This window comes from Medicago truncatula, chromosome 4, assembly GCF_003473485.1.
Source record: "Medicago truncatula cultivar Jemalong A17 chromosome 4, MtrunA17r5.0-ANR, whole genome shotgun sequence".
NCBI lineage: Eukaryota > Viridiplantae > Streptophyta > Magnoliopsida > Fabales > Fabaceae > Medicago > Medicago truncatula.
Genome location: NC_053045.1, coordinates 40,213,960 through 40,239,228, shown reverse-complemented (window position 1 = coordinate 40,239,228; position 25,269 = coordinate 40,213,960). Strand labels below are relative to the sequence as shown.

The 25,269-nt window shown below is 31.3% G+C and overlaps 4 protein-coding genes across 6 annotated transcripts; 3 read left to right on the top strand and 1 right to left on the bottom strand.

Moving 5' to 3' along the window:
- The first annotated feature begins 1,826 nt into the window (after positions 1–1,826).
- Positions 1,827–7,794, top strand: LOC11445706 (beta-glucosidase 40). Its single transcript, XM_003607746.4, has 13 exons — positions 1,827–2,255; positions 4,571–4,637; positions 4,722–4,780; positions 5,118–5,193; positions 5,344–5,415; positions 5,561–5,648; positions 5,754–6,009; positions 6,167–6,282; positions 6,426–6,649; positions 6,755–6,786; positions 6,926–7,028; positions 7,324–7,432; positions 7,528–7,794. The coding sequence occupies exons 1-13, from the start codon at positions 2,115–2,117 to the stop codon at positions 7,700–7,702; spliced, it is 1,518 nt and encodes a 505-aa protein (XP_003607794.1). The 5' UTR covers positions 1,827–2,114; the 3' UTR covers positions 7,703–7,794.
- A 2,199-nt stretch (positions 7,795–9,993) lies between these two features.
- On the top strand, positions 9,994–12,828 carry LOC11440905 (UDP-glucose 6-dehydrogenase 1). Of its 3 annotated transcripts, XM_039833978.1 has the most exons (4): positions 9,994–10,107; positions 10,341–10,397; positions 11,115–11,623; positions 11,706–12,828. In XM_039833978.1, exons 3-4 carry the CDS (start codon positions 11,140–11,142, stop codon positions 12,662–12,664), a joined length of 1,443 nt encoding a protein of 480 aa, XP_039689912.1. In that variant the 5' UTR covers positions 9,994–10,107; positions 10,341–10,397; positions 11,115–11,139; the 3' UTR covers positions 12,665–12,828. The 3 variants fall into 3 exon arrangements, with proteins under 3 accessions (XP_039689912.1, XP_024637544.2, XP_003607793.2); XM_024781776.2 differs by lacking the exon at positions 9,994–10,107 and having other exon boundaries at positions 10,234–10,397; XM_003607745.4 differs by lacking the exons at positions 9,994–10,107; positions 10,341–10,397 and having other exon boundaries at positions 10,872–11,623.
- A 2,657-nt stretch (positions 12,829–15,485) lies between these two features.
- LOC11446182 (uncharacterized) lies at positions 15,486–17,796 on the top strand. Its single transcript, XM_039832967.1, has one exon. The coding sequence runs from the start codon at positions 16,095–16,097 to the stop codon at positions 17,589–17,591; it is 1,497 nt and encodes a 498-aa protein (XP_039688901.1). The 5' UTR covers positions 15,486–16,094; the 3' UTR covers positions 17,592–17,796.
- A 5,007-nt stretch (positions 17,797–22,803) lies between these two features.
- LOC11444659 (2-alkenal reductase (NADP(+)-dependent)) lies at positions 22,804–24,922 on the bottom strand. The gene is made up of 5 exons (XM_003607743.3): positions 24,561–24,922; positions 24,231–24,408; positions 23,934–24,100; positions 23,749–23,831; positions 22,804–23,397 (listed from the first exon to the last, which is right to left on the bottom strand). The coding sequence occupies exons 1-5, from the start codon at positions 24,804–24,806 to the stop codon at positions 23,019–23,021; spliced, it is 1,053 nt and encodes a 350-aa protein (XP_003607791.1). The 5' UTR covers positions 24,807–24,922; the 3' UTR covers positions 22,804–23,018.
- Positions 24,923–25,269: the final 347 nt, after the last annotated feature.

Here is a 25,269-nt window from a genome sequence, read left to right as displayed (position 1 = left end):
AAATACTTAATTTTATGAATTTATAAATGTTCTAATGGACAATATTTGAGACTAAATAGTCTCTCTTGATGATTGAGGGCACACATAATTTATTATCGTCTGTTAATTTATTTTCAACTTTATTGATATAACTCTTTTCTGACATTCGAAGTATACCTTGAGAATAATCTCTTAGCATCTAAACTCTAATACAAAAGATGTTTCTCCAAGATCTTTCATTGCTAAGTGTTTGTTATAGATTTCTTGGTTTCACATAATAAACATATATCATCGTTGACTAAAAATAAAATTGACACATTAAACTAAGAATATAAACTTATTCCCATTAAACTAAGAATATAAACTTATTCCCATTGATCTTGTAAAAGTCATAAATCTCCACAATATTATCTTAAAAAAAATAGACAATTACCTTATGAAAATTTGTGTTAAAACTTAAATAGACTAACTTCTTAACTCATAAGTGTATTCTATTACTTTGCAAACTATATACTTTGTGTATATTGTCACAATGTTTTATCTGGTTGCACCATATTGTTCATTAACGTCGACATTAAGAAATATTGTATTGACATCCATCTTATGTGCTTCTAAAATTATAATAAACAAACTAGTATCATTATTGTCCTAATAAAATCTTTAAATTATACGAAATATAATTTCTCTTTTCAATCAATTTTTTATGATATCTGATGCCGTAGTTCAATAGGGTGTTGAGTTTGATCTATATTAATTAATTTCATAACTCAATTGAGAGGAAGAACAATAATGCCCTCATGATGATATAAATATACTATAATAATAGTAACTATATGAGTTAATTTAGAATCAATTTTTCCTCATTCAATTTTGTTCTATTAAATTATCTCTCCGCCAAACACTATATCCTAAAGAAAACAATTATGAATTGTCACAAGTCAAAAAGAAATTGACTCTAATACTACATAAATACAAAATAAACTAGTAATGACAATCTAAAATTAGTTATAAGACATTATATACAACTGTAGGCTGAATCAGTCTATTATGTCGCCAAATAACCATCAGGCCACTCGACAACCCTGAAGTGTGATTTTTTTTTTTTTACCGGAGTTGACAAGAACATGCAAGTTAAAAATCAACACCGATGTGTATATGACAATGTATTTTCAAATACCTCTTAAATTGATAATGAAAAAAACAACAACATGAAATCCATCCATAATGCATGACCGGAGAAAAATATATTATTGTAGAAATATGATAACAATAAATTTAAAGACGACAATCATACTGCAAATTAAATATTAAATTTTCAATAAATTAAAATAGAATCTTATACATACAAAAATATTCATGCCGTAATTTGATTCATATATGAAATGATTCTTTAAATAAAAAAACAAAATTAATTTTAGAATCAATATTTTCATAAATAAAGAAAATATATTCTTATGTGCCAAAGAATGAAGAGTCATAAAAATCAAATAAAATAATAAGATCACAATAAATAGAAAGATTCTATCAATAGTCAAAAAGGATTTTGATCTTATCACCAAAAAAATAACAATAAAATGCAAGTGAGCAATGTATTGAGATTGATTAGAGTTTTTTATTCTTCCGTTCATGATCGTGACATTCATTCATATTTCGTTCATGACAATTAATTTGTTCATATAAAAATATTTGTTCACATAATGACATTTGAATATATAATTAAATAGTAAAAAAAATATTCCTAACATGTATGAACCATCCATCCATCCATCCAAAGTCCACAACTCATTAATTAGACAGATTAGATTGAAGACGGTTATAGGAGCATTATCTAATCTAATCTGATAATAGAGTGAGTGTGAAGGGAAATCTAAGCCACTTTCCAAAACAAGTGTTTGTTTTGTTTTGGTTTGGGGCCACATTAATTATCTTCACCTTTCATATACGCGTCTCCAATTACCATTCATTACTTCTCCCTCATTCACACTCCTTTCCCATTCCCATCCCACTCACATTTCCTCATCTATATATACACTTTAGTTAGAAATCGTGTTCCACAATACTCCTACCTATTTGCATAACTCACCCTCTTTTTTTTCTCTTTCATTCATCATTCACCACCCATTATTAAATAAATAATGGGGTTGAGAAGCATTGTTGTTATGATATTAGCAATAATAACACTATTATTAGAGATTCAGACATGCTTATCAGCGGAGATTAGTAGGGCGAATTTTCCACATGGCTTTATATTTGGCACTGCCTCTTCAGCTTTTCAGGTTAGTCTCATTTCATGGTCACAAATAACCCACTCTCATTTTAGATAAATATATAAATTGTTTTTTTTTTTATCTTTTATTTATAAATAAACAGCAAGAAAGAAAAATAGTAAGAGTAAAGCAAATTCTTGAAGAAATGTATGTATGTCTTCACTTTTTTAAGTTGGTTTTGGTTAGAGTATATGATTTTCTTACTTCCCGGACATAAACATGATTCATGAAGATACATACGTAGTAGACGATGAGATGAAAAAACGATACAGTGGTGGTGTATATAGTAAACGACGAAAAACAGACATTTCGCGTTGGAGTGAGAAATTGTGCTCCACTACCTGGTTCCACTAACCAACTTAATTAATCTGTCGTTTTACACTGCCTCTCTCTTATTCATTTAATTAGTTAAATGCTAATTAATATACTACACTCTACCGTGGAGTATATTAATATCCATTCTTTCTTTTTTTATTGAGAATTTTTGTGCCGGCTACGGAATACTAATGTGAAAAATTGAAACTCTTGTTCTTTTAAAATTAGATCGGATAGCGGATAAAACCGATGAATCTATATCAAATAGCTGATGAGTTAGTTGATAGTTAATATTGGACAAATTAACTAATGAGATTGAGTGTTTGGTAAAATTAACGTTTAAATATAGGGAAATGTTAACTTGTGCCCTTAAGACATAAGTTAAGAAGTCAAATATAGAATATTTTTTTTTGAAAATTATGCATTCAACATCACAAAAGTTTAAACATTTATACTTTCAATACAAAATTAGTTGTTTATTTCCTTTTATAGCTCCTTTAACTTGTGCCCTAAGATCATTAAATATATGATGAATTAATATTCATTTAGTCTCAAAATGTAATTAAAAAACTCACTTTATTTGTCTCAAAATGTAAACAAAAATGATAAACTTTTATAATATTTAATCTTGTTTTTTTAAAAAACTATCTTTTTCAAGATTTTTTTTTGCTTATTCTCATGAAACTAAATGCAAATTACATTCAATTTTCTCCATAATCAATAGCCAATTAAAATTGTTTTTACATATCTTCATCAAACCTATTCTAAAGAAAACACAAAAAATTATACTCCAAATTCTTATGTTTTTTTTTTTTTTTTTTTTTTTTTTTTTTTTACAATTTAAGACAAATTATAAATGTACTTGAATTATTTATCAAAAAATACTATAAACTATTCAAAATAAGTTATAAACTATAAAACATGTATTTATAGCTACGCTTATAAACTACTATTGTAACTAGCTTATTTTCCCCGTGACTTAGATCAATTGGTAGGATATTGCATATTATATGTAAGAGTCAGGGTTCAAACTCCAAATACCCCATTTTTTCACATTTAAAATGTGTAAATTTTAACCAATAAACGACTAAAAAAACTAGCTTATTGTTTTTTGCCAAACCCCTGGTCATTACTAAAAACTTCACAAAATAGTGACAAGTGTGTTTCCTAAATCCATTAAGATCCACATCATAAGCTAGTAATAAATACCAAGTTTGAACCATTAATTTGGTAAAAGGAAAAAAGTTTGAACCATTAGCTTGGTCAACAAAAAAAAGTTTGAACCATTAATGTTTACTTCCTCAATTCATTTTTACTTTTTCTACTAGTAGTATTATTATTTTAGAGAAATGCTAGTGACTTTAAAAATAAAATTTATATAGTGAAAACCTTCAACTCTACGGTCTGTAATTGCTTTTTCTTCTTGATCTTGTGATGGTGGTGGCCACTTCCCATTAGATCAGATAAGTATTCTAAAGTGCCTCCAACTCCCATTTTTGTGTATATAATCCTTAACATCTGTCCTACACATGTTAGCATAATCCTTATTCATATATTTTTTATAAGAGTTTTTTTATCATGTGTAAATTTGCACATGTTAAAAAGTTTAAAATAGTAAATTTGCATTTTGTATTAAATGTATAATTTTTTAAAAGATAACTATTGTTTTCCATTAAAACATTGCTACATGTGCAATATTACGTTAAACAAACTCTTTCTATAATACCCTTAGTCATTCATGATTTCGTTCCATTTATTTATATCTCTACTATAAATAACATAGGGCATTATTGACGAACCAATAAATGATATTGCATTGCACTTTTTTAAAATGACAACTAAACAGAAACAAAATTTTCCTGCAAATGCAGAATTGTAACATCAATTTTAAGGATTAAATCGGTGATTTGTTTTACAAGTGTTAACTTAACACTTGACTTTCTTTTTAAATGGTGATTGTTGTTTGACTTTTATGATTCATTCATACATGTGATTGAACTTGTGTCTAGTATGAAGGAGCAGTGAAAGAAGATGGAAGGGGACCATCTGTGTGGGACACATTTTCTCATACTTTTGGTAAGACACACTTTCATATGCATGATACTTACAATATGCTAAAATTCTGGCTGATCATTACCTCACATTTGTAATTTTTTACAGGCAAGGTAACAGATTTCAGCAATGCTGATGTTGCAGTTGATCAGTACCACCGATACGAAGTAAGTAGTTAATACAGTTCAGTCTACGTCTTGTGAGCTTAATTAGTCTGCGTTTTAGATCGTGTTTGGATAAACAATTGAATTAAGTGTCTATTATATAAATGTTTATTAATAAGTTATTTCATATATGCTATAAGTTGTTTTCGTAGATATTCTGGAGTTTATGGAAATACATTGAAAATAACTTATGAACATGTTTTCATAAGTACTCTCAAACAGTCTAACAAGTAGTATGTAAGTTGGTAAACTAAAATATGTCAATCTACACTGCTTTACTGAAATAAACTAATTTGTCAAAGGTTGTTTGTTTTGTAACATTGAATTTTTGTTTATACAGGAAGACATACAACTCATGAAGGACTTGGGGATGGATGCCTATAGATTTTCCATCTCTTGGTCTCGAATTTATCCCAGTAAGCGACTTTCGTACTGATCATTAACTTCAAAATTAGTCCTTGGTTTAATGCTTTGTACTGTACTGTGAAACCATAAACATAAAGTTTGAGTTTACCTGTTCATAGCTTCTAAGATTATCTTATAACCATAAACATTTCATGTGTTAGATGGATCTGGCGCAATCAATCAGGCAGGAATCGATCATTATAATAAATTCATCAATGCATTACTGGCGAAAGGTAGCTCTCTATATCCCTGTGTAATTGTTACATTTGATCAATTTTGTATTTTCGTATTGAACTTAAAATTTTCAATCTATGTATAGTTAATTTAATAATTAATACTGTATGCATCTTCTGATTGCTTGATCCATTACATTTGTAGGAATTGAACCTTATGTGACACTCTACCACTGGGACCTACCTCAAGCCTTGGATGACAAGTATAAGGGATGGCTCAGCACTGATATCATGTATGAGAAATGTTACAAATTATTTTAGACATGATCTTGCAGTATTCTTATGATTCCGGAATCCGGATATGAAAAAAATACTCATATGATTCATGTGTGCTACAGAAAGGACTTTGCAACTTATGCTGAGACGTGCTTTCAGAAATTTGGGGATAGGGTGAAGCACTGGATCACGTTTAACGAGCCACATACATTTACTACACAAGGGTATGATGTCGGTTTACAAGCGCCCGGACGGTGCTCCATTCTCCTTCATCTATTTTGTAGAGCAGGGAACTCAGCTACTGAACCTTACATTGTTGCTCACAATGTCCTACTTACTCATGCCGCAGTAGCAGATATTTATAGGAAAAAGTATAAGGTAAAGTCATGGACAAATGAATTTCACTGTGATGGTTATAAAGTTTCTATCCTGTTAAGAATGCAATGGAATGAATCACATTTGCAATTAGTATTTTGGTTCGGTGCACTTAGGATATAAAGTATAAACTGCTACTAATAACTCGGTTATTTGACAGAATACACAGGGTGGATCACTTGGGATAGCTTTTGATGTAATCTGGTATGAGCCTGCCACAAACACTAAAGAAGACATTGCAGCAGCTCAGAGAGCTCAAGATTTTCAGCTAGGCTGGTAAGTCATGCACTTAGTACCTCAGATTGAAATTTTCACATCAACCGTTAAAGATCGTTAATAAAAAGACTACTTACATTTTAAAACAAGGCTTAAGGAAGTTATTATAACTCAATCTTAATTGTTAAATGTCTTAATCACAGGTTTCTTGATCCTTTGATGTTTGGAGATTATCCGAGTTCAATGAGAAGCAGAGTAGGAAACAGGCTGCCAAAGTTTTCTTCATCCGAGGCTGCTCTTGTTAAGGGTTCATTAGATTTTGTGGGAATCAATCATTACACCACATTTTATGCAAGAAACAACTCTACTAATTTGATTGGAATATTGCTCCACGATTCTATTGCAGATTCCGGTGCTATTACTCTTCGTAAGTTTCAGATCAAACATTATCAAGCAATCATTTACTTTGCCAGTGTTTTTATAGTTTTGCTGTTTTGCCTTGCCACTAAGTTATTACTTCTCTTTTTTTCAGCATTCAATGGCACTAAAGCTATTGCAGAAAGGGTAAGTTTTACTTATTTTAAGCATAAACAACTCTCTTTCATTAACCACATAAACAGAACTACTTAGTGTACATGTCTCAAATGAAATTCCGTCGATGGCTTAGTTTCACATTCACTAATCGATAAGTTCCGACTTGCAGGCAAATTCTATATGGTTATATATTGTGCCACAAAGTATGAGAACCTTAATGAACTACATCAAGCAAAAGTATGGGAACCCTCCTGTCTTTATCACTGAAAATGGTAATCTTCAAACTCTTATACCATCGCAGAATTCCATCATGCATCTACAAATTGAAGTCTAAAATTACCTTGCAGAAATGCGTTGTAGTATTTTTTTCAGGGATTATGATTTCAAAATGAAACAGTAGAACGTTATATCTCTTGATCCTTAGCAACATAGTTTTTGCATGTTCCACAATTTGCAATAGAACAATTTTTTTTTCTTTCTTTCTTCCCAAGCAACAAACACAAAATGAAAGTGCATGTAAATAATAAAAAATTGCTAGCTAAATCTGGTTGGTCATGGTTTTCACAGGGATGGATGATCCAAATAATATATTTATCTCCAAGAAGGATGCTTTGAAGGATGAGAAACGGATTAGATACTTCAGCGGCTATTTATCTTATCTACAGGCATCTATTAAGTATGTAACAGTTGTTACTACCTTAGTGTATTATACTTTTATAACCAAAATTTGAAGTTAATAAATTAATGAACTGTTGATTTGGCTAATTGCAGAGATGGTTGCAATGTGAAAGGATATTTTGCTTGGTCACTGCTGGATAATTGGGAGTGGGCAGCTGGATATTCTTCAAGATTTGGTCTGTATTTTGTTGATTACAGAGACAATTTGAAGAGATACCCTAAACAATCTGTCCAATGGTTCAAGAACTTCTTGAAACCAGCCAAATAGTTGTTAAGATATATAAGATTGTATTTGGAATGGTAAAATTGATATTTGATTTGAAGTGAAGTGAATTAATTTTATTTGTAAATTTATTTTTATGTTTGAAACTTATAAATTATGATAAAAATAATATTTGCATTGATTTGTATGAAATTAATTTCATTAGTTAATTTAGGACAATACTTTCTTGCTAGCTTTTTCCACACACCATGCACAAGTTGGTTGATATCATAAAACATAACAAGGAAAACAATGTTGGTGGTCCTATATTTGATTCCTCAAGTTTAATGTCATTTTTGGTAAACATATCATAACTACTCTTGCCACTTGCATTTGTGGTCCACATTTAACCTTGTTGTCGTGGAAATCAGTTGATAGAGATGTTAGACAAAATTTTGTTTATTCCTTCAAGTTATTGTTTTCTGTTTCTGAAACGTATGACCTTTGCTTCCAACCCTTTGTCCATTTAATTTCAATTATTTCATATTTTACCAAACCTGTTGATCCTTCTGATCCTGATTTTCAACATAGTGTTGAAGATGAATTAAAGTAAGAAAAAGTACCAATATAATGTGACTCAAGTGATAAATATTTGAATCCTTAACCATTTGGTCTAAGATTTGATTATTGGCCAACATGAGTGAAAGGTAATTTTACTTTATGGTGGCTTGGCTACCCCATTTTTTTTTGTTGATAAGTTAGTGTATTTTTATGTTTAACTTCTCTAATAACATAGACTCAGCTATCCAAAATAAGTTTATTTGTGAAAATTTTATTAGTAGAAGTATGAGACAAAAAATCACCGCTTCATAAATATAATATTTTTTTTTATTATTTTGGCACTACACAAAGAGTATTGTCATAAAAGTATATTTTATTTTTTTGGTCCATTTTGTTGACTCATATGTCTCCTATAAAAAGGACACGAGGGAGTAATTGGGATCTACAAATGCTTGCTGACATCTTTTATCCAAAACTTTTCTGGTAGATACATCTACATAAAAGGTTGCTTAATTTTGGTTGACTGCCACCAGTTTAGAACAGATTTTTACTTAGGGCCTTTAATTTGTGACTATCTTATTGTCACTGTGATAATAAAACAGATTTTAATCCCTTCTATCTTAGCATTTCATAATTTCCACTTTATTCTTACTCTATTTCTGTTCTTGCATTCTGCATCTGAATCGTTGATCATTTTAATATGTTATCATATGATGTTATGTTATACTCAACCTGGTTGGAATCAATTTGTGGTATGTGATATATTTCGTTGAAATTGACTCAAAAGATTGTTACTAAAAATATAAAAATATGTTGAAATATATTTTGTGCTTCTAGAAAATTGTTGCTGAAAATATATATATGGACAAATTTGATGCAAATATATTTTACGCTCAAAGAGAAAAAAATGTATCTTTAGTGTGATATCCGTTCCAAGTTTACGAGTTATATTTTTATATAAATACAGATCTTGTATCTCATTAAATACGAGAGTGGAGAAAAACAAGGTTTAGAAGCCAACAACAAACTAGAGTTTATAGAGATTTCTATTGGCAACAAACACTAGAGTTGAGATTGTTTTGATTCACCTTGAAGAGATTTGAGACTTTGAGTAAAATTAGGTTTAAAGACTAATTCTTGTAACTCTTTCATATCTCTTTTGTAAAGAAACTCATTGGAACGGAGAGCTACTCCCTTCCCAAAGTAGGTTGGACCTAATTGGGTAAACAAATTCTCTTGTGTTCTTCTTCTTCTCTTCTCTCTTGCTGTTTATTTTTGCTTGAATTATATTGTCAACCACTTGATTTGATTGTTTGGTTTATTTGCTCCAGACATCAAGTTTTATTGGTGTGATTTTTGCAACGAATTCACAACATTTATAATTTTTGACGAGTGTTGACAATGAAATATTGGTTAGACTAGGAACATGTGTTGTTGAAAATATGAGATGTGAATATATTCATTGAAGAATGAGATGTTGATTCGAGATGAATGATCATGTGACATTAGTTGTGACTGAACAATGAAAGTTTAAATTATGATAAACTATGAAGCACGAATACGGATATGGACACAGACACCGGACATGACACGCCAACACAACTAATAATTTGAAAAAATAACATAATTCAGAATAATTATAAGTTTCGATGTCGAGTCGGACACGACACGTATCCGATACGGGGACACGACAAATCCAAGGAGTGTCGGTGCTTCATAGATGATAACCGTCTATTCATGTATTTAAACTTAAGATAAATGAATCGGATATTACTCCATACGATTTGAAACTACGATGGTTCCTACAAATACTTAAGATGGAGCTCCGAAATAGTATCTTAGGCTAACGAAGGAAGGGTATAAACGTTAGAGGTCTTTGAAGTATGGACGATATCATTATCATCATATAGGTAGGGTCTAGGGTTGAGGAGAGTGTCTATAAGGGCAAGACCAACTTTGAATTGTGTGCCCATCCATATTAATTGTTAGGGTTGATAATACTATTAATTGTTTTATGACTTTTTTTTTTTTGTTAAAAAAATGTTTTACGACATTGCATCAAATTTAGCATTGTTTTTCATTATTATAGTAAATAGATCCGCATGTTGCTTCGAGACTCATTCCTATTTCCTTGTTCCCTCAGAAACAGAAACAAGTACAACGAGCTTTCTATTCTTCTTCTCCATCTTCTCTATACAAGGTAATTTTCTCACTTTCTTTTTCTTTATTTTGTCACCTTTGTGTCTGTCACAAGATCTTTTCTTAGGTTGTTATTATTTGTGTTAATGTAATGTTTTGTCCTAGATCTTGCTACCTTATTTTATTAGTATATGCCACAATTCTTATAGTATTATTCTTAATCTCATTCTTTCTCTTGTTTAATATGTCTGCATGTGTATAGAAAAACACACAAGATTTCATTCATGTACAATTGAATATTCTATATTTGAGAATGTTCTATGGATTTAATATTCTTTTATTATTTTCTCAATTGAAAAGCACAGATCCTTTTGTTAAATTAAAAAATCATACTATTCAGCATTGCATAGATACTGACATATTGTTACTTTTATAAATAAGTGTTATTAGTACATATGATTTCCGACACCGTATCTTGACACCATATAACATTGAGTGTGATCTTGTCAAAAGAAAACATTGAGTATGAACAATGGTCCCGAGGAGAGAGAACAAACATCGGATGAGAAAGATAATATAATTTAAAACTTGCAAACCTTATAAACATGTTGTGTCTGTGTCTAGATCCGTGTCAAGAAACATTTCGCTTTTATAAATTATATTATTTTCATGTTCATAAATTATTCAATTTTGGTCTTAACCAATAATAAGCATTTCAAAGTAATATACATTGTTTATATGTATGAATTATTTTGATTTTGATCTTCATGTCACACAGTGAAGGAAGTTAAGAAAAAGCAAAAATGGTGAAAATTTGTTGCATTGGAGCTGGATATGTTGGTGGTCCCACAATGGCTGTGATTGCCTTGAAGTGTCCTAAGATTGCAGTAACCGTGGTCGATATTTCAGCGCCGAGAATCAACGGTTGGAACAGCGACCACCTACCGATCTACGAGCCAGGTCTTGAAGCCGTGGTGAAGGAGTGCAGGGGAAGGAACCTTTTCTTCAGCACTGAAGTGGAGAAACATGTTGCAGAAGCTGATATAGTCTTTGTATCTGTGAACACACCAACAAAAACTCATGGTCTTGGAGCCGGCAAAGCGGCTGATTTAACATACTGGGAGAGTTCCGCTCGGATGATTGCCGATGTTTCTAAATCGGACAAAATTGTGGTTGAAAAATCAACTGTACCTGTTAGAACAGCTGAAGCAATTGAGAGGATTCTGACTCATAATAGGAAAAAAATCAATTTCACTATTCTGTCAAACCCTGAATTTCTTGCTGAGGGTACAATTCCTGAAATAGTTAGTTAGGTTATTTAATTTTGTAATCTTCTTAACTAACTATGTACCAATTTTATCTGTAATAGGTACGGCAATCAAAGACCTTTTCAGCCCGGATCGTGTCCTTATCGGAGGTAGGGAGACACCAGAAGGACAAAAGGCTATAGAAACATTGAAAGATATTTATGCTAATTGGGTCCCTAAGGAGAAAATCATTTGCACCAATTTGTGGTCTGCTGAGCTCTCTAAGCTTGCTGCTAACGCCTTTTTGGCACAGAGAATCTCTTCTGTGAATGCTATGTCAGCACTATGTGAAGCAACTGGTGCTGATATCTCGGAGGTATCACACTCAATTGGAACAGACTCGAGGATTGGACCTAAGTTCTTGAATGCTAGTGTTGGTTTTGGTGGCTCTTGCTTTCAGAAGGATATAATGAACTTGGTCTATATATGCGAGTGTAATGGTCTTCATGTGGTAGCAAATTACTGGAAGCAGGTGATTAAGGTTAATGACTATCAGAAAAGCCGGTTTGTGAACCGTGTTGTTGCGTCCATGTTCAACACAGTTGCTGCTAAGAAGATTGCTGTTCTTGGTTTCTCTTTCAAGAAGGACACGGGCGATACAAGGGAAGCACCGGCTATCGATGTGTGCAAGGGTTTGTTGGGAGATAAGGCAAGGTTGAGCATATACGATCCTCAAGTTACCGAAGATCAGATCATAAAGGATCTGTCGATGAAGAAATTCGATAAGGAACAGCCTGCTCATCTTCAACCACCAAGTCCAACTTCGATAAAGCAAGTGGCTGTGGTTTGGGATGCTTATACGGCAGTGAAAGATGCACACGGTGTTTGCATTATGACCGAGTGGGACGAGTTTAAGAAACTCGATTACCAAAAAATTTATGACAATATGCAGAAGCCAGCATTTTTATTTGATGGTAGGAATGTTATGGATGTTGGTAAGCTCAGGAAGATTGGATTTATTGTTTATTCCATTGGTAAGCCACTGGATCCATGGCTCAAGGACATGCCTGCAGTGGCATAAAAGGAATCATCAGTCTTGAGACAATGTCTACCTATTATATATAATTAAACATTTCTTTACATTATTAGTTTTGTTTTATCAGAGAACATTACTTCTAATTTTGTTTCTTTAGCTGCTGCATAATTTGTTGTCATGCAATTTTATGTAATAAATTGTTGTTATTACTGAAGAGATTTATATACAATTAACAAAGTATCTTTTCCTTTCATCGAACCCACGACCACAAGGTTAAGAGCCTTGCGCTCTACCAACTGAGCTAGACGGGCTTTTGTTATTTCAATTAATATTTATATGTTATGATTAAAAATTGGTAGAGCGCAATAGAATGCTGAATCTATCTAAACATTTTTTCCTCGTGATAATTTTAAGGTGCAAGCACGACTTTATCAATCGTTTAAGTTCCAAATTTTTCATGACAACAAACTTCACTGCCTTTAAGTTTTTGCTTAGATAAATATTCAAGTTTCAGTTTTAAATTACCACACATGTTAGTTTTATCATGCAAAAGTTGACTCGTAATTTTTCAGTTTGGATTTACTTCAGAACTATGTTTGCCATCAAGAAAAAAATATCGAAATTTGTTATGGAGTAGTGGAAAAAAATTAGGTGTAGAAAACATTGTCCTTTTTTAAATTAAATTTTAGCAAGTAATCACTATCATTTCACTGCACCGTACCACTATATATGAAAATGAAGACATTAAGTTGGTGGTAGATGCTGGAGTGGGAATGAGGTGAAAAGAATCCAAATTGTACATTGGGCAAGCAAAGCACATCTCTACAATAGTGGGTTGACTTAATCTTAATGGAATGCAATGCCCATTCGGTTTCCAAGTGTCCACCAAATTTTTGACATATTATTAGAGAATTGCTCTATGCATCTCTTGGATTGTTTAATGATTGAAATAAACCATTTGGTAGTTACCATCCGTGAATTTTTTTAACGAAAGTTGCAATTCGATATATTTTATATAATCGAAAGTTACAATCTGATCAATTGAATGAATTTTGAATACAACTAAATAGTCTATATAATAATTATATAATATGAAACTCAACCAACTTTTGTGTTGGGAGCCCCGGTTTGAATAAAATGATACATGTCACAAAACTTCATAATGTGGGTAATTTTTTTTTTTTTCAAATAATTTAGTGGAAAAAATTCACAGGATAAATTGAACTAAACTGACAAGACAAATTATGAGTTATTCAACACATAATAGAATTTAGTCACATAAGTAATCTCTAGAAAAAGTAAAATTGCTAGCAGAGTAAAAATTAAAATGTCGATGATCACTTGTAACAAAACAAAAAATATCACTTGTAAATTTAGTCATTTGACTAGTTTTAATTGGGTGTTGAGCAACTTAGGTACCTATAATTTTTCAAAGAAAACCTTGGTCTCACCTATCCCTATCATTAATAATTTTGAGGAAGCCAGCCTAAAATAGTGTGAGACTTTAATTCAGGCCAACAATGTGCAATTTTTGTTAGCATTGAAATAGGATCTCACTGGTATAGAGAAAACAACTAACATTAGAGTGTAAAATTTTTTATTTTTTTTAGGGAAGTGTAAAATAAATATTATTATTAATTAACAAATCAATGTGAATATTATTTGAAAATCATAACAAATTATGAGTTTTTTTTTAAATGACTACCATTGATTACACTTTACCCACTTTAAATAAGACAAATTTTCTTATACTTATTCGAGTTCAAACATCCAACTTATTTACTTTAAAAATGAATTTTTAGTCATATTTGACAAAAAAAGAGACATTTTTAAAATGGAGGTGGAATCTAAAAAAACTACCCAATACAAATGAGTTAATTTGACACTAATCCTATGATTAGTTTAAGGTGATATTGCTTGCTATTTCTCCTGATTCCCTTTTGTTTCAACTCATGTTATGACTTCATTGCATGATAACCATTGTGTACTTGGTTTGAATGGTAGACACTTTGAATAAGTTGCACATGTTATGAACCTGGCTTTTGTGTATTGTATACTAGATAGATAGATATAGTTCGAATGTTTAGCACTGATTTGAGCTGGCATACCTTATATTTCAACAAGTTTATGGGTGGAGATTAATTTCTTTAATGACGGTGAATATTTTGTATCTATAATAGGTTAAACAAATATTGTACAACTATAGTTCCGAGATTTGTAATCAAATCCTTACCATTAACCAGAGTTGAAAAGTTTAACATTCAAATACGATTATGAACTTACCAAGTTAATGTTTACCTTTCATTTTAAAATTTACGTTACTAATTAGTGCATTAAAAGAGCAGAACATGAATAATGTACAAAAAAAAAAAAAAAAAAAGAACTTGAATTTTATAATCTCTGGTAGTTCCTTAAAAAAAATAAATAAAAAATCTCTGGTAGTAACAGACTTGAGAAATACTATGATAATAAAAAAAATGAAATATTTCCTTGCGGAACTTCAATCAATTAATTAAGAGAATAGGCCAAATTAATCAACTAATGCATGGTATATAATTTAATATTCAAAAGTTTAAGGGACGGGAGAATGGTGATTTTTTTTTATGGTGGTCGGAGTTTGAACCCCAAACCTTTCATATATTATGCATTGTTATAATAACTGAGTTAAATTTACGAGGATGGAGATGATTTAGTCACATCTACAACATTACTAGTCATTAGAAAAAGACTTATACTAGTGCTACAATTTAAGTTAAAAACAAAAGTTGAATTTTATTTTTTTGATAGAAACAAAAGTTGAAATTATAAACAAACGGTTACAGATTCTGATCCTTTAAGATCAGAAGCAAGCAAGTTGTCAATTTATGAGACATAGTTTTGGTATTGGAAGCTTCATTTTTGAAGTGCATATATGGTACTCCCTAAAAGGCTGCTAGACTCTAGAGTTCTCCAAAACTAACACAAAATCTTGGCCGTTCAAATAATCTTCTAATGATTCTCACAACACTACACGTGCCACCTATCACACTTTTTTATTTTTTTTATTCTTTTTAATTAATTTAATAATTATTCCTAATTAATCAACTCGTTGCTTTCATGCATGGAATTCTCCTCCAACTAACACAAACAAAAGAAAGAGTCATACTTATGGTTATTAGTAGCTCTTAATATCATCACTTAACCCCCATTGTTTGTGGCAAGCAACCCCATTAATTTGTTGAATAAAAATTCCATTTTAAATTTTACCATAAGCCCATTTAATTAAATTTTGTTATTGATCATTCTATTGAGAAACGGAAATGAAGGGGTCTCTCCCTTTTTTGTGGGTCGGATCTTGTACTTATACAACTGTCACATCTTCTGAGGAAGAATTCTGATCATCATCACCACCACCTCATTCAACACACCAAGTAAATCATGAAATAATATATACATACATATATCTAGATCAGATTCAATATTATTAACCAAACCAATGGAAGAGAAACATAGGAAGTTTGTATGCAAATATTGCTTCAAGAGGTTTCCTTGTGGGAAGTCTCTTGGTGGTCACATCAGAACACACATGACAGAAGAAAGAAATAATGCTGCTGCTATTGCTGCTGCTGGTGGTGATGCTGCTGAGCATGTTGCTGCTGGTGTTGGTGATGGTGGAAACCTCATTTATGGTCTAAGAGAAAATCCCAAGAAAACAATGAGGTTTGTGCATTCTCATCATCATCATTATAATCATCATGCTGCTACTGCTGCTGCAACCACATTGGAACAAAATGAAATGATCAAATTCTGCAAAGAATGTGGGAAAGGTTTTCCTTCATTGAAAGCACTTTGTGGACACATGGCTTCTCATTCTGAGAAAGAGAAAAAGATCAACAAGGCTATGATGGAGGAGGATACTCAATCTGATGATACTGATGATGATGATGATGATGTTTGTGTTGCTGCTACAACAATGAATCTAAGGAAATCTAAGAGAAGAATTAGGTTCAAGTCTATTACTCTTTCAAATCAGCAACCTTCTTCTTCTTCTGTTAATGGTGGTTCTTCATCTGTTTCTGAGATGGAACAGGAACAACAAGAAGAGGTTGCTAGATGTTTGATGTTGTTGTCTAGAGATTTTTTTGGTCATAAGGGTCGTTTTGTTTCTGAATCTTCTGATAATAACAATGAGATTGTTCTAGAGACGAAATCCAAGATTGTTATCAGAAATGGTAACAAATTTGTAGCTAATCATGCTCGTGAATTTGTTGCGGAGAAGAAAAAGAAGCTGAAAATGGTTGGGATTGGTGTTTCGAATAATTCAGATTTGAGGGATTTCAGATATGGTTCAAAGAAAATCAAATTTGTAGATTCAAGTGTTCCAAACTATGAATTCAAGAGGCCTAAGGTGGAAGCAGATAAATCTGGATTTGATGATTGTAGAAGCAAATACAATAACAATGTAACAACTATATTTAAGAAATCAGGGATGATGAATAAGGATTTGGATCATGATACAAAGTTCGATTCGAGAAAGAAAGCAAACTCTGAAGGATTTTCTTTTAGCAACAAAAATAAAGAAATCTATGAGAATGGTAGCAAAAGTTTGAAATATGAGTTTTTTGATTATGAAAAGGACAATGATATTTCTTATGATTCAACAACAGATGTTGAGAGTGATGAAGAAAACAGTTCAGAAAGTGATTCTTTTCCTGCTGCAAAATCTCATAACAGTAAAGCTGTGAATAGAAAGAAATTATCATCAAGCAACAAGGGTAAGAAGAAGAAGAAGTTGAAGTCAAAGAAAAGCAAAGAATATGAATGTCCAATTTGCTACAAAATTTTCAGGTCAGGACAAGCATTAGGAGGACATAAAAGATCACATTTTGTTGGAGGATCTGAAGAGAACACTTTTGTGATCAAACAAGCTGCTGCTGCTGTTGCTGTTCCTTGTTTGATTGATCTCAATCTACCTGCTCCTGTTGATGAATAAGGGAAATGGCTTAATGGGTTATCTTGGTTTTTACTTTTACATCATTTTTTGAAGCATCTTCTTCTATTGAGGTACATTGATGAATATCTTGAATTTTAAGAATGTTTTTTTTTTCTTTTTTTTTTGGCATTATCACATATGATGAAAGCATTTGCAATGTACAGAAAGCCATGTGGGTTAATGATTTTTGTTTTTGTTCTTTTAACAATTTAAGTATATCTTTTATTTGGTATGAGGTAGCTGTTTTTACTTTCATGTTAATAATGGAACATGACAATTTCATAGTTTCTTCATTCCATTGAAATTTTTGTTTCACCTTTCATTGATTCAATCAATATTCCATTGGACATGTTTTTCTTTTTCAGCGATATCAATATTTTTCTCATCCTCACAACATGGTTGATTTTTAATAATTCACAAAATAAATTTGCTAAACTATAGTATTAGATTAGTAAATTCCTCTTTGCAATGCGTGATTATGAGGAAATTGGATTCAACATTCAAAGTTTCTATGAATATTAGTTAACTTTCCATTGCTTTGTAACTTTAATCACTCCATAATTGTTCCCTATGGAGTACTTTCATAAATTACTAGAGTCCTTAGTGGTGGAAGAGGTAATTCAAAGGTTGAATATAAGTGGTTTTCTTTTGAAGCTACAAATCAACGTTTTTTGTTTTTTGGTCCAACAAACTTTACTAAAATACCAAGTAAGTCATGTGTATCCCTTAACATAAAATTCAGTTCTTTGGTCAATTCATCCCCATGATGTGTGCGGCACCTAAGACAAAAATCTCTGTTTTGTTATTTTTTTTGTTGATGTGAAAAACATGTTAAAATAATGCCTCTACAGTCTATTTCAAGTGGCAATGCTAATATTACTAGATTGAATCTTCATCGGGTTTAAATTCGAGACCTTGCAATGCTAATATTCTCATGTGTAAGTATAAAAATTAATTTCTCGAAACAAGTAAAATCACATAAATGAGGAAGTGTTGTTTCTCAAAAGATTTAACAATTCAAAATTTGGTTAAACTTGGAAGAAACAAATATCTCATTTGATCCAAAAGTTGAGATGAATAATAATTAATTTGAAGAACTATGAACAATTTGCAAACTTATTTTTAATTAATTGAAGATAAAATTGTGGGTTGAGGTGGTTGTAAGGTTGCCAAGCACTTAAGGTAGAAAAAGCATATAATTGCACCATGTGTACGTGTCTGGCATGTAGTTCTATTAGTAGAAGAATTTGTATGTTTTTTCTTTTATACCAATTACTATATGTGGTGTTGCTTATTGAATTTTTTTACCTGTTGAAATGTTTAAGAGGACCACACTGATATTATATATACTACTAGCCTCTGCAATATCATGTGGACTCAATATACACATAAGAACAGAACTGTAAGGTTTGTGGAATCATTACAATTAGATAATGCTAGCTACTATACGAGGATTGCAAAAAGATTTTTCGATGAGGAATTAAATTAAGATTCGACTAGAATTTTTTTGGAGTACATACATAATACAAGTTCAATTGGGCCTGCCACTGTCATTATCTATAGTCATGTATAACGATTCTCTTTCCTTATACATAATGTGAAATTAAAATTGGAAGAAGAAAATGACTAGAGGAAATAGAGATTTCAATTGCTCAAAGTCATCAAGCCACACATTACCCATCAACACACTATTGTTTTTTTCTTCTTTTAAATCGGCAAATATTATTGAAATCAATTCTCTGCAAAGACGCATAGAGGCGGTAAACAAACTACAAAGATGCCGCATATAGACGTAACATCCACACAATAAAACACCAGAAAAACACTAAAAGCAAAACGGCGAAACTCCAAATAGAGAAAACAGCCAAGAGACAAAAGTTATGACACTAAAATATAATTAACGCCACCAGATTTCAGTTCCATACACTAGTGGTTGTTAGACTTGACAATTCAAATTTCAATGTAGATTTTGATATTTTAAGAAAATTAAAATACCGAACTTGAAATTTGGATCTTATTTCGATCCACATACTATTAATATGCTGACGACGTGAATGTGTGCTAACTTTAGACAATCCAAATCCAAACTTCTAATCTATACTCTAGAGATGTATTTGTAAGCAAACATATTTTATAATGCCACATATTTCTGCAGTTACAAATCTAGATCATTTGATCTAACTGAATGATACATATTTATAATTGTATTTAAAAGCAAATTTTGTGAAATTGGAATGTGAACCAACCAACATCAATTTAATGGTCAAAATTGTTTGATTGTGTGCTTTGCTTCTACTAAATATGGATTTCTTGGTGAATTTGAAACTAAAGAGTGAATGGTTAGTGCACTAAGTTGGTGATGAATTGAGTGGTTTTGTGTCATCATGCTTATTAATGAGGGAACAATTGTTGTCTCTATTATAGATAAAGTAAATTGCTAAGCAGCAACTTTTGTACCTCAGTTCCAGTTGTGACAAAAATATAAACAGTGTCTGTGTAGATTGCTCTGGCCGGCAGAATCGCATATTGTTTTGATCAAGCGGCAGGAAAACATAAAAAAACTATGAAGTGTAGTTTGTTTGGGATGAAAGATTTTATTCAATTTATTGTAACGTTTCCCATATTGAGTAGTAACACATTTGTATGAAAATAAATATAAAATGGGTTAATAAAATATAATAAATGTTGATTAATGAATAAAGACTTTATAGTAGCTTGTTTGGGTTGAACCTGAGAAAGGTTAAATATATGTTGAGTGCACACTGTACCTTTTTTTTTTTTTTTTTTTTTTTATGTGTGAACAAAATATTCGGTTGAATTCGAACTTAAAACATCCGATTAAGTTGGAAGAAATCTTTTAACATTTGATCGAAGTTTTCTTGCATGTACACCATACTTTTGAACACACTCTAATGGTGAAAAAGAAACAATTGTAGTTGTAATTTTGTTTTTTGGAAGGAATTGTAGTTGTAATTTTTATTTGAAGATTTGTGTTTATACTAGCAGTTAAATAATCAGAATTTAAAAAAAAAAAAAAAATAAAACTCATAAAATTATTATAAGATCTTTAGTCAAAAAAATCAACCATTAAATGGTGTAATTTTGAGTACAAAATGCAGTAATTTTTATTAAGCTTTTTATTCACTAATTCTTCAGCACCGGTTAACAATGGGAAATGACATACTAGAACTTTGTAACTTTTGGATCTGTTCATTTAATTGATAACACTGCCACAATTGAGAAAAAAAACAAAAGATCAATATCTCAGTGTCAGTGTTACTGTCATGTGTCATGGATGCAAAAGTCACACGGATGTTCAATTTGTTCAGGATGATGCAGATAAGGTAAAAGTAGTACAAGTTTAGACCAAATGAATTATTTTCCTTATTTTTATGATTAAGTTTTTTTTTATTGTCAGCTTTTCCAGCAAACTGCTGCAGTCTCTATGTCACTTGTGGAAGGAAGATGAGTATAGTTTAAGGTGTGAAAAATGGTGGTAAGTGTATAATACTCCTTGGACAATATGGAAATTGGGCAAGAAAATCATCATGGAGATATCTGGAAAAAAAGGTGGTAGGAAAGCTTACTGATAAAGAAGCAATTCTTACCTTACCACTTTATTCTTTTATAATTTATTCCTTTTCTTAATGTATACTATATTATTTATTTTGTTCTTTTTTATGGTTGGATCATGCAGACCATTCCATTTGTATAAGGTGACAAGTGAATAAGATAAAATAAAGTCATCTAATTTTGAAGTATATACACACTGTAACATTTGTAATTTTGTCACCATTTTTTAGTGGTTCAAATTTGTCCTAATTCATAACAAGATATATGCAATACTAAGTTATCGTATTTATATAGTTATTTTTGAAAGTCTTGTGAAAAAGTATTTGTCACTATTTGTCTTTAATAGAGTTTTTGTTGAACTGTGTAAGAGCTATGTTGGCCTTAGAATAAGAAAGAGATCATTCATTCTAGAGTGGGCTCAATAAAAGTAGTGGAGAAAAGGTAAGAGGAAGTTGTGAAATCAATGAGTATAGGACAAGGATTTGAAGGCGATTAATGCTAGGGAAAGAAATGTACCATGTGGTGTAAGTGGTTCATGTGGTGTAAAATACTTGAAAATCTTTCAAAATTTTAAATTACAACCAAAGTCATTTATTTAAATAGAAGTTCAATTCGTCTAAGTAATTATATTTGAGAGTTGAGACAATGACCTGATCAATGTTAATAAAACAAAAACAGTATAAAAAGAATATATATTAAATTTTGAGGTACTAATATTTATTTTTATTGTCTATCTTTTGCCAAATCTATTGGGTTACCCATCTAAGTTATGAGTATGAGTAATACAATAATTTTTTGCTTAATGGGAGCAACTTTGATCATTGTTAACATTTTGAACATTGATTGTCTATAGATTATATGAGACATTTCTATTGGTTAAGAACTAACAGAATTTGGAATCCTAAATAAAGAGCTACCTTGACTAGTTCCCTTCTTTCAAATTTGCAATTTTGATTTGATTCTCACTGTAAATTTGTACCAAGTAAATAGAATATATGTCCAATCCATGTTTTGCTAAAAACAACCTTTGCTTGATTTTGTTGTAAATAAATAGTCACAATTTGACCAATTTCCTATTCATAAGTATATAGAGAAATTTTATGTTTTTATGAATATGTACATCTAAGTTCATGGACAGCAATAGCATAAGTTATTAGAAAGTAAAAAAAAATTTATATTCTTACGAATATGTACATCTAAATTCATATTGAAATGATATATTTTTTTTTTTACACAGAGATAACATTGTTTTACACTAGTGAGTAGTGACAGCCTATTATGGTGGCGAATAGTTTGAATACCATAAACTGCTAATTCAGTTAGAGGCTCAAACATATTTTGAGCTGAAAATTTCTTACAAGTGTCCTTATATATATATTTCATCTTAAGTTAGAGAGTATTTATATTTTCTGAAAAATACCTTTGGACTCGTGCACACTTTTTTTGTTGGTTCAATTGTTACTTGCATTTCACCATCATATAACCTCAAAGATGGTATGTCTTGCTTTGTTAGGACTTATGCTTGTTTGCTAAACTTGTACTTCAAGTATTTTTTAGCTTAAATTAAATTTCAGACACTGTGATCCTTTACATCAGTGACTTGTTTATGTAATTTTTTTTTGTAAGCTTATTTGTGTAATTCAAAATAGCTATAAACATACTTGGTTTGCAAGTGCATTGTATCACAAAAGAGAGATGCATGATGTAAGTTATTCCAATCCATACACCTGGTTTATAAGTCCAACACAACATAGAAACTCCATTCTACAAACCTTATTTATTGTGCATACTTCTAAACACTAGCAAGCTGCAGAGGATGAATGAACATCAGAATATGTTACATAATTTGAACGGTCATTCGCCAGCAACTTTGACTATTTGTTTTCCGAAGTTACGACCACTGAAAAGTCCAACTAAAGCTGCTGGACCTTTTTCAAGTCCTTCAACAATGTCTTCAACATAGAACACTTTGTGTTCTCTAATGTAAGGCAACACAGTCTTTAAGAGCTTCGGATAGAGATGATGGTGATCTCGATGAGTAAATCCTTTTATAGTTAGTCTCTTGAATGCAATATGCAGCAAATTCTTTAGAGGTTCAGGATGAGGAAGATTGTACTGGGAAATCATTCCACATATAGCAATGCGACCATGGAGTTTCATATTTAGGAGTACTGCATCAAGCATTTTACCTCCTACTTGCTCAAAATAGAAGTTGATTCCTTCGGGGAAGTACCTAATGACATAGAACATAACAGAACATTTAATGCTTTATTTAAGAGTTAAAGCAATTGATATATGTAGCTAGACTTGAACATAATATATAACAGAACAGGACATTTAATATTTGGATTGGCGGCGAGTTTGACATAAGCAAGGTGGGATTTTAATTTTGTTGAAAGTCTAAAGTGTAGATTTTATTAAAATCACAGTGACTCACCATGACTCTGACAATCTCACCGTCAATCCAATATAGAGAAAGATCTCCCGATATTTAGACCTTCACAAGGCTCGAGCTAACATATTAAGGGCCAATAGTGATAAATTGTTCAATTTCTCTTTTTATTTAATGCAGGCTTATATAAACCTTTTCAAGGCTGCATCCAAGTCAAGCTCTTCTTTATAATTAAAAGCATCATCAAAGCCAAGCTTGTTCTTTAAAAGATCAACCTAGATAAACAAGGAGTTAGAGACTGAGATACATATATCTATCAAATGTTGGTAGTGGTGAAATTAATTTCATGAAAAATTTGATGTGTTTATAAACTATACTTTCTCTTGACTACCAGCACTTCCAACAACATAACAACCCAACAATTTTGCAAATTGTCCGGCCAGCTGACCGACAGCACCTGATGCCGCCGAGATGAAGACACTTTCTCCTTTCTTTAGAGAACCAACTTCAAAGATTCCGGCATATGCAGTAATACCAGGCATGCCTATTGGATTAGAAAGAATAAAATACATCAGAAACTACCAAAAACTGACTCTCATAATAGATTTATCATTTCTTTTCAGCATTACATTCAGAAAAAGCATAATAAAAAAACTTGAGAAGAACTCAATTACTAAGAATTCCAGTGTAATAGGAAAGAGGCACATCAGTGTGATGGATTTTGTAGAGTTTGTCTGGATTTTGAATTAGACTATATTCTTCCCAACTAGTTATCCCCCATACCAAGTCACCTTCACTGAAGTTAGGATGTCCTGAATCCAAAACTTTAGCCACTCCAAATCCATTTATAGGCTGCAAAGTTAACATCCAAAAGAAACAAGTAAAACAAAATTCAATGTATATAAGCTCAAGTGTTTGTGTAGTACCAAAATAATTCATCAAAAAAATATAATATTATTAACTTCTTCATATTTCATATATCTATATTTAGGACAAATACTTACAGAGCCAGGGACGTAATAGTGATATCCAGACATAAGAAATTCATCTTTCCTCATGAGGAATTGCATGACTGGATCACAAGAAAGGTACAAATTCTTCACCAAAACAGCATTTGATCCTTGAGGAACCTGAAGCTTTATCTTACTTGTACTTATGTATAAATCATCTTCTTGTAGGTTGCCATTAACATAGTCCTTGAATATAACTTGTTTGTTCTGAACGTCATCAACAACGGTGTTCTTTCCCATGATGAACTACTCTCTCTGAAACATTCATGTCTTTTGATGCTTCTTCTATTTATAGTTTACCATGCAATTGCAACCCTCCTTCCCCTTTCTCTATAAAATGATAAATAATTAAATAACAAATCTAAAAAGTAACATTTTCTAGTAAATACTAGTCAACTCGTCGGGTATATTATTAATCTTTGAATGGTCAAATTATGCTAAAAAAACCATTTTATCTATCAAATCAATCCTTAACTTTATGTTTTATTTTCCAAAAAGTTTACCACAAAAAAGAGTTATTTCCTTTAGTTAGACTAATTCAATATTTTTACGTGGCCAGCAAGCAACCACATTCAGCTATATATACATAGAAAACTTGAATTGAGTTTGACTAGTAATGCTTAGGAAATCTGTGGGTTGGATGGAAATTAGGGGTGTGTAACTTCTCCAATCTATGTGCTCTTGTTTAGGTCCATCCAATTTC

What these genes read in the sequence shown, in the direction of transcription:
- LOC11445706 (XM_003607746.4), top strand. Translation starts at nt 2,115, where the DNA reads ATGGGGTTGAGAAGCATTGTTGTTATGATATTAGCAATAATAACACTA. An exon ending in CACATTTTCTCATACTTTTG is followed by an intron (nt 4,638 to 4,721) that starts GTAAGACACACT and finishes AATTTTTTACAG; the next exon opens with GCAAGGTAACAGATTTCAGC. An exon ending in TTTATAGGAAAAAGTATAAG is followed by an intron (nt 6,010 to 6,166) that starts GTAAAGTCATGG and finishes GTTATTTGACAG; the next exon opens with AATACACAGGGTGGATCACT.
- LOC11446182 (XM_039832967.1), top strand. Translation starts at nt 16,095, where the DNA reads ATGGAAGAGAAACATAGGAAGTTTGTATGCAAATATTGCTTCAAGAGG.
- LOC11440905 (XM_039833978.1), top strand. Translation starts at nt 11,140, where the DNA reads ATGGTGAAAATTTGTTGCATTGGAGCTGGATATGTTGGTGGTCCCACA. An exon ending in CCCTGAATTTCTTGCTGAGG is followed by an intron (nt 11,624 to 11,705) that starts GTACAATTCCTG and finishes TATCTGTAATAG; the next exon opens with GTACGGCAATCAAAGACCTT.
- LOC11444659 (XM_003607743.3), bottom strand. Translation starts at nt 24,806, where the DNA reads ATGGGAAAGAACACCGTTGTTGATGACGTTCAGAACAAACAAGTTATA. An exon ending in GTGCTGGTAGTCAAGAGAAA is followed by an intron (nt 23,832 to 23,933) that starts GTATAGTTTATA and finishes TTGTTTATCTAG; the next exon opens with GTTGATCTTTTAAAGAACAA. An exon ending in TTGGATGCAGCCTTGAAAAG is followed by an intron (nt 23,398 to 23,748) that starts GTTTATATAAGC and finishes CTATGTCATTAG; the next exon opens with GTACTTCCCCGAAGGAATCA.